An 8,177-nucleotide genomic window follows, 5' to 3' on the forward strand; every position below is an offset into this window, starting at 1 on the left:
GATGCAAAGTAATTAATTTAGCAAAGGGATTGACTTTCTCTGGAAATTAATTAATTAATTAATTAATCAATTTGTGAACCCTAATTGCTGATCTAACAAAGTAACAATATGCCCACATTTATAGTCAAATTAAGTTGGATCAGTTAATTAAACGTGTTTGGATATATTTTCATTCCAGATCTGAGAGCGAAGCAAAGCAAGAAGTGATGTGTCATGTGTGTGTCCTACTCACAAATAAATCACAACCCTTTTTTTTAATCAAAGAATAAACAAATAAATAATAATTAAAGAAAAAGTATTGTGCGAGGCCACAATAATCATTAAATGTGTAACGTTACTCTTTTCGAAATTGTTTGGAGCCAAACGGCCTTTAAACCTTGTCACATGTTCTCACCTCTTGTCTCTCTTTGAAATGTTGTGCCTCTCTCATTAATATAATCAACTAAGAAGCAACATTCTTCATCCTCTTCATTCTTCATCTTCTTCTTCTCTTACTCCGAGAGATCAGAGATGGGTTGTTTCATGGCATGTTTCGGTTTATCCAACAAAAGAAAGCGCAAAAAGGCTCTCTACAATGTTAATGCTGCAAACCAAGTAAGAAAATCACACCACAACCAACCCCATCTTCATGCTTTTTAGTTTTTTTTCATAATTTCATGCAGCATTTATCTTGTAAAGTTGTGAGAGCTTACGAGTTAGCTCGAGAGTTCGATAAATTTGAATACCCTTTTCACATTGTTAGCTAGATTGTTAGTTAGAAAGCTTGTGTGTTCTCTTTTATCTTGCAGAAATATGGAAGCTATGAAGCTCTTGCCATAAAAGAAAAAGCCATGATTCCATATTCTGATTTGAGGTTAGTCCTTATTATTATCACTTACTCTTTCTTGCATACACTAGATTGTTTATTTACTCATCAACGAATTCACTTATTATTTGTTAGAAAAAGAGACGAATGTAAGGAGCAGAATAATGTCAAAAGCAAGAAGAAGAAGAAGAAAGTTACATTTAATCTGAATGTTCAGATATATGAGCCTGATCCCACAGCTTATAAGGTACTAGATAACGAGGAAGAAGAACATGAAAACAGTGCTGCAGAACCAGCAAAGAAGAACTCGAATTCACCTTCCGTCTCCGGAGAAGGATCTGCATCCTTAACAGTGACATACCCTCCAAATTACAGATATTATAACTGCAGTGAAGATTTCGGCGAGGAAGAAGATGTAGACTACGAGGAATCTGACATCGATGACTATGAGGATGATGAAGAGTTTGATGATGGATATGATTGTGATGATGGTAGTAGTGACAAGAGTTTAGAGAATGATGAGGCTGAAGCATATGGTGAAAACAGCAGACAGAAGGAGTTGTCCGATTTGTCCAACTCTTCTGCGGCCGAATACAGGACAAGGAATCAGATGGCAATTGATGCAAGTGGAAGAGACAGAAGCACAAACATGCATTCTGTTCTGAGCCCTGTAGAGAATCTAACTCAGTGGAAAGCAATCAAAGCAAAAGTTCCATCAAGTAAGCACAGGAGGAAGGAGAACGTTCCAAGCATACCCTCGACCACCACTGAAGCTTGCTCGAATTTCTCACCTTGTTTCAGCATGAAATCAAGTGTCCTTCAGTCTAAACCTCGGTTGCCTCAAGTTGCAGTTGATGCTAGTCTCTCAAACTGGTTAATTTCCCCTAATTTCAATGTCTCTAAGACCACAATTCATTGTCAATTATGAGAACCATGGCAATGAAGAAAAAGCAAAAAACACTTGGTAAATATTAATTCAGTGAAAACCAATTTTAGAGGAGGAAGCATGGATTCTTTATTCTTCTGTGGGTTATTCATTCAGCAAACCATGTGCAAGTTGGGATGATTTCAGTTTATGTTATTTGTGTGTCTAATTCTTGGTCGTTTTGTTTTTGTTTGATGAATGGTGGTATGTTTGTGTAACAATGGAATTCTTTTCTTTGTTTGGTGGTGATGTCTACAAGTTTGAGCTATGTAATTTCATGTATGCTCAAATCTTATTTACAGTGATTACAGATATAGAATTGATTTTATGTATAATGGCTCCAAGATGTGCTTCATTATGAGAGAAAGTGTTTAATTGCTTCAATGTGATGGAGCTACAAATTGTTGTACCGCAGATCACAACTCCATTTAAAAATTTATCATTGGCCAATAGGTTGCAACATACACAAGGTGGGTTTTGAACCCCCAATACTTGCTTAGACGGGTGAGTGAGTTAACCAGTAACTACTCGACTAACCCAAGTTGGTTATATTTGAACCAATGATAACCTTTCTAGTTTTTCAACAAGATCCTTCTACATTACATTGATAACCTTAACAAGTTCTCATGCAGGAAATGGCACAAGCAAAACAAATAACCCTTTTCAGTAGCTTAACTGAGAATACTTGATTCAATAAATTTGTTTCACATAATGAGTAATTGTAAAAAGAAAAAGAAACATGTGCATATCTACCCTTTAACAAGAAGCATATTTCTTATGTAAGCTCTATAAGATTTACATACATGGAAGCTGTGCTACTCTCAGCACTGTCTGAATCATATTGCTTTCAGCAATTAGCAATATGTGCACTTTGATCTCTATGGAGAATTCACTGAAATGAATTGAATTCTCTTACATAAAAATGTTGCATAACTTGGTCTTGCTTTGATTTTTTACTATTGATTAGAAAAGTGAAAAGTGAAGGCTAGCCTAAGATTCAAAGGTGAATCTCGATGAATGTTGAAGAATCTAATCAATGGTAAAAACCAATACGCGATCGAGTCATGTGAGAATTTTATACAAGATATCCATTTCGAGGAATTCACACAACAGTCCAACAGTCCAATCGAAACGGATCCGTAGATTGGCAAACACAAGGAGTTGCTTATCTTGATTATGGGAGATGTCGTCCCAAGATCAAACGCTCAGACTCATCAATAGTTACTTCAAATTCAGGGTTAATCCATCATAAGTTTTAGGCAGCCTGAGATGATCTCTACATTATTGTACACATACAAGCGTCGTCGTCATCATCATCCTCTGACTCACTTACATCACTACAAACACAATTGAGAGACAATGTCAGACAATTTTGGATATATAACACATAAATGGTTGATTCTCTTATTCAACTTTAGCTTTGCTACATTGAAAGTATATTGGCAATACTATAAATGATTTACATGAATCCCAAGAACATTATTTTTTTTACTGGAAGTAGACTTCTGGTTAAAGAAAAACAGAACAAATGAATGAGAACAACTTAAGTTAGATAGGTTCTATGTGACATCTTTTATAGTTTTATTTCCCCAAAAAGAACAATTCTAAAAGATTACTACTCCCTTTACTAATATCTTTTCACTTTCATATGGTTTTTACTTTTTATAAGAGCCACACATTTACAGCAATTTCTATTTCCATTTCAATATATAGATAAGAAATAAGAACAGATTCTTCTCATAATATTTGTTTTAAGAGTTCATCAAGCATCTAAGCCATATGAGAATAGATGAGAGGAATCGATGAGAATATAACCATTTTTCAGTTTCATACCTCTTCTGTCCATCTTGTGAGTTAATCAAGGAATGTGAAAAAGAATAGAGTGAAAGAGAAAGTAAAATGAATTCATGAAGGACAATATTGGTCTAAGAATATGATTAGAAATAGTAGGGATCTAAGGATCTTATAGGAATGACTGATACAAATACCATAAACGTTTGGTTATAAAGGGCAAACTACATTCACATTGCTCCATACAAAAATAAAGGTACACTAATATAGTTGGTAATAGAGGACTAAAGAATATCGAGCATTATCCCAGCAAGTGGAGTCAGCTATGATTTGATTTAAAATCTGACATGACATGATGCAACAGCCAGTTTGAATAAGGATAGCCAATACTGCTGAGAATGCAAATGCTGTTGTTAAAATATCAAGTAGGTTGATATTGATAAGGACGGAAAAAATAGGAAAACTAGGTAAAACTAAAATGTGAAATCACAGAGGTGATGAAAGTGGAAGAAAGACAAGACATTGTGTGTATAAAATAAGAAGAATATGCTGGTTAAAAGAACTTCTAAAGTCTTAAATGAAACTGATTATCACCTTTCAAATATTATAGAAAAGGAATATGTATTTCAAAATGAATGCTGGTTCTGATTGTTATAAATAAAGTTGAGGTAATTTAAAATGATAGATAAAATTAGTAGAAACACAACTTAACATTCTAACCACATCTAACTAGAGGAACTTAGCTCAGATGTAAGAGATAATGAACATGTGGATGATAGACAACAATAATGGAAGTTTCTGCAGACTTAACCACCTCACTATAAAACAGAAAGTGGCTTCTTCACGAGATATTCATTAATCATGATGGTAGCAATGGTGATGCACACTAAACAAAGGTGGTGTTGTGCTGTTGTCTTGAATGGTGAATATAATTAGTGGGTTAATTTTGGTATATTAATTTTTCAAAAATACTATTCGTACACTAAAATTAGCCACTAAAATCAATCACCAATGTATTTATGTATAAATACATGTGTGGTTTAATTTATTTTCAATATATATGTATTCCACCATGTATTTTATACTGATAGCTGACTTTGGTGGCTGATTTTAGTATACACTTAGCATAATCATCAATTTTTTTAGTGAGAATAATTTTGATAGTGCCACAACTCACGAGAATAGAATTGGAAATCAGTTAGACTGAAACATGAGAATTGATTCTTATTAGAATTGAAATTTGCATTAATTCATAGTTCTTACTACCAAAGTATGAAAAAGAATTCTAACTCTTGAGTGAATTGAAATCACAAGGTTTCCAAACCCGCTCTTAGCACTTCCCAGAAATCCAGATTTAAGCACTTTGAACAAACACTAAGAAAAGCAAAACCATTCCAAGGGTAGTACTATGTTCCTTCCTATAAATATTATTCAATACAAAGTGAACTCAACCACCAAACGCAATTAAAGCTTTCAGTTATAGCAGTCAACAAAAAAGGAAAGTAGTTATGAAAAGAGGAAAATCCCCCAATCAAAATGAACATAATAAATCAAACTAGACTAATAGAACAACAAAATTCAAAGTTCCAATACCACAGAGGTTTTGTTTTGTTACCTTGGCTCGTATTCCAACACCTCAAAAAGCTTCTTTCCATTCTTGTCATTCCACTGCACTCTCCTCCTACTACGTGTTCTATTATCTGATTTGCGTGACATTCCACCTCTCCGAGGTGGCAACAAGGACTTAGAGACACTATCATCTTCTCCATTAACACGCCCTTCTTCTTCCTCTTCGTCTTCTTCTTCCTCCTCCTCTTCAACTCTTACACCATCCAAAGAAGCCACAGAAGTTGGCTTTTTCTTCACAAAACCACCATGTCCGTTAGCTTCCTTAGTGGATCCGCTATCCATCAACAACACCACAAAACAACACTTTTCTCTGGTTATTCTCTCTGGTCCGTTTGGTGAAACAGACCAAAGAAGAACACAAATTACCCAATTTTTTTTAAAATAAAAATCAATCAGTCAATCCGAATTTCAAAAAAAAATTGGATTTTGAAAGGAATCCATTTGACCGATACGCTCAAAATCATAATCCAGCTTCTGAATCTGACCAAAACAAACGAGGTCAACGCTGAGGACAAAAAAAATTCGAAAACACAGAGGAAGCGTAACCAAGATTGAAGGAGGAGCCAGCTATAAATAATGCAAGAGAAGCGTTAGAATCTTATCAGCCGTGATAGAAAAGAAATTAACTTTAATGGAGGGAAAAAATCTTATGGCCGCACAATCGGAATTGATGACAGTGATGAGGCGCAGATCAAAGGATGCGAATAGGGAAGAGAGCAGAGAAGAGAAAGAGGAAGACAAAGGGGTTAAAAGGAGAGAACCATAAAGACGCGGTTAAGAGGTAGAGAAAGTGAGAAACTATAATAACAGATCACACAAGCAACTCGCAAGTCGCAACAAAACTATGTAACTGTCTCTGCTTTCTAAGCAAAGACAGAAGCTTATTCGGTGATTATGGTTTTATGGTTTTGGTGATTACAGTAGTTATGCTTAAATTGCTTTAACCAAGATGCAAACTTTATCTTATCTTTAGGAATTCATTAGGAAAGTGAGAATGTGAGATCTAGTGGTCAAACTTTTATTTCTAATTTATTAATTTATCATTTTTGTATTTGGATAAAATATTTTTAAATTTAAAAAATTTTTGTCATTTAATTTCTTTAATTTAAATATTTAGAATTAAATCTTTTTATTTGACTATATTCAAGTAAATTAAGTAGCTCAATGATAGAATAGTATGAGTAAATATCAAATTTGTTGTCAAATAATTTTAAATCAAACACCTTTATTTCCAACAAATTTTTAATTTCTATAATTTTTAAAAATTATTTTATCTGCCTAATTAGTTTTCATGTTGTTTGTAGATGGACTGACTTATTTTATAGTGATATATTTTAAAATTTAATTGTCTTATAATAAAATTTTTTAGGATTTATTTGTCTAATATGTATATTAAAATTTTGAATAAAAACAACAAAGGATAATTTGTCAAACGAGAATAATTTTTGAGACTAAATTAAGTTTCTATATGATATGTTTGGCATAAAATACGCAAGATTGAGTTATGTCTTAGTATTCTATTTGGTTAAAATAAATATGGATATGAAATGAGAATATTTACCAAAATATCCTTAGTTATTAAATAAAATGTTACTAAAATTTCAATCTCCATTTCAAAAAATTCTTATCCATTGTATCCCTATTTTTTGGAGGTACGAAAGAGATTGAAATTTTGTGTTCTGAAACTCAAATTTTAGTTCCAGGCTACTAAACACAATATTAAGTCCCAGTCTCTCAATTCTAGTTTCAGTCTCTGAAAACAAACATTACCTTGGCCTTGAGAGAATAAACTTTGTCGGAATTAATATCACGACCAAAATGAGCCATGACTGGCACTCGGAGAAATTGTTCCCTAGCAAGCGTAACAAATTTAAATATAACTTAAATAAAAAAGTTATAAATATTTTTAATAAATTTACAAATACTAGAACAAATAGTTACACATTATTTTTAACAAAATACAAAATAGATTAATATAGTTGGATCTTTCCTGTGATATATGGAGCATGTAACATGTAGAAATTCAACAAATAACGGGCACCCATTGTAGATCATTACTCTTGAATAGAATGTCTCACATATTCAAGTATTTGTTCCTAAAAAATATTTTTTCTAAAAATTGTAAAACCCTATAAATTAATAAATAATTAACTAATAAATTAATTATGAGCTAAAGAAATTAAAAAAATTAAATTTTATAATTTAAAGAAGTAAAAATATTTAAAATACGAATTAAAACACTAATTTAAAGATTTTGACTCAAAATTGAGCCAATGGTCTAAACTGTTTAAACTGTGCCTAAGGAGACCCAAGCCCACTCATAAGGCTTGCAATCAGCCTCCTTCTTTCTTCATTTGCCATTCACGCTGAAGGGAAGGAGATGTGAATCAAAACCTAAACCCTTATTCACTTTCAATTTCAATCTTCCATAACTTTTGGTGGACGAAATTGTGATCCATATTCTTTTGTACTTGTATGAAATCATTATTATGGCACCAGTTGAATTCACAACTCCGTTCAACTAACCAGCAAGTGTACTGGGTCGTCCAAGTAATAAACCTTACGTGAGTAAGGGTCGATCCCACAGAGATTGTTGGTATGAAGCAAGCTATGGTCACCTTGTAAATCTCAGTTAGGCAGATTAAATTGGTTTATGGGTTTTCGAAAATTAATAATAATTGGAAAATAAAAAGGGATAGAAATACTTATGTAACTCAATAGTGAGAATTTCAGATAGGTGTATGGAGATGCTGTGCTCCTCTTGAAACTCTACTTCACTACTCACTCTTCCTTCAATCCTTCTTACTCCTTTCCATGGCAAGCTGTATGTAGGGGCATCACCATCATCGGTGGCTACTTTCAATCCTCTTTTGCGTTTGTCACTAACGCCCAGCCTTCAGGAGTTTGAAGCTCGTCACAGTCATTCAATACCGGAATCCTACTCGGAATACTACAGACAAGGTTAGACTTTCCGGATTCCCAGGATCCTACTCGGAATACCACAGACAAGGTGAGACTTTCCGGATC

The 8,177-nt window shown here is 33.4% G+C and overlaps 2 protein-coding genes across 2 annotated transcripts; one reads left to right on the forward strand and one right to left on the reverse strand.

The window, feature by feature from the left end:
- The first annotated feature begins 387 nt into the window (after nt 1–387).
- LOC107466440 (protein IFH1) lies at nt 388–2,065 on the forward strand. The gene is made up of 3 exons (XM_016085416.3): nt 388–594; nt 789–853; nt 941–2,065. Exons 1-3 carry the CDS (start codon nt 511–513, stop codon nt 1,731–1,733), a joined length of 942 nt encoding a protein of 313 aa, XP_015940902.1. The 5' UTR covers nt 388–510; the 3' UTR covers nt 1,734–2,065.
- Nucleotides 2,066–2,390: 325 nt separating this feature from the next.
- On the reverse strand, nt 2,391–6,055 carry LOC107466441 (uncharacterized). Its single transcript, XM_016085417.3, has 2 exons — nt 5,137–6,055; nt 2,391–3,067 (listed from the first exon to the last, which is right to left on the reverse strand). The coding sequence occupies exons 1-2, from the start codon at nt 5,430–5,432 to the stop codon at nt 3,007–3,009; spliced, it is 357 nt and encodes a 118-aa protein (XP_015940903.1). The 5' UTR covers nt 5,433–6,055; the 3' UTR covers nt 2,391–3,006.
- Between the last annotated feature and the right edge of the window lie 2,122 nt (nt 6,056–8,177).

The sequence above is a fragment of the Arachis duranensis genome, chromosome 9 (assembly GCF_000817695.3).
Source record: "Arachis duranensis cultivar V14167 chromosome 9, aradu.V14167.gnm2.J7QH, whole genome shotgun sequence".
Taxonomy (NCBI): Eukaryota; Viridiplantae; Streptophyta; class Magnoliopsida; order Fabales; family Fabaceae; genus Arachis; species Arachis duranensis.

What these genes read in the sequence shown, in the direction of transcription:
- LOC107466441 (XM_016085417.3), bottom strand. Translation starts at nt 5,432, where the DNA reads ATGGATAGCGGATCCACTAAGGAAGCTAACGGACATGGTGGTTTTGTG. An exon ending in GTGTTGGAATACGAGCCAAG is followed by an intron (nt 3,068 to 5,136) that starts GTAACAAAACAA and finishes TTGTGTTTGTAG; the next exon opens with TGATGTAAGTGAGTCAGAGG.
- LOC107466440 (XM_016085416.3), top strand. Translation starts at nt 511, where the DNA reads ATGGGTTGTTTCATGGCATGTTTCGGTTTATCCAACAAAAGAAAGCGC. An exon ending in ATGTTAATGCTGCAAACCAA is followed by an intron (nt 595 to 788) that starts GTAAGAAAATCA and finishes TTTATCTTGCAG; the next exon opens with AAATATGGAAGCTATGAAGC. An exon ending in ATTCCATATTCTGATTTGAG is followed by an intron (nt 854 to 940) that starts GTTAGTCCTTAT and finishes ATTATTTGTTAG; the next exon opens with AAAAAGAGACGAATGTAAGG.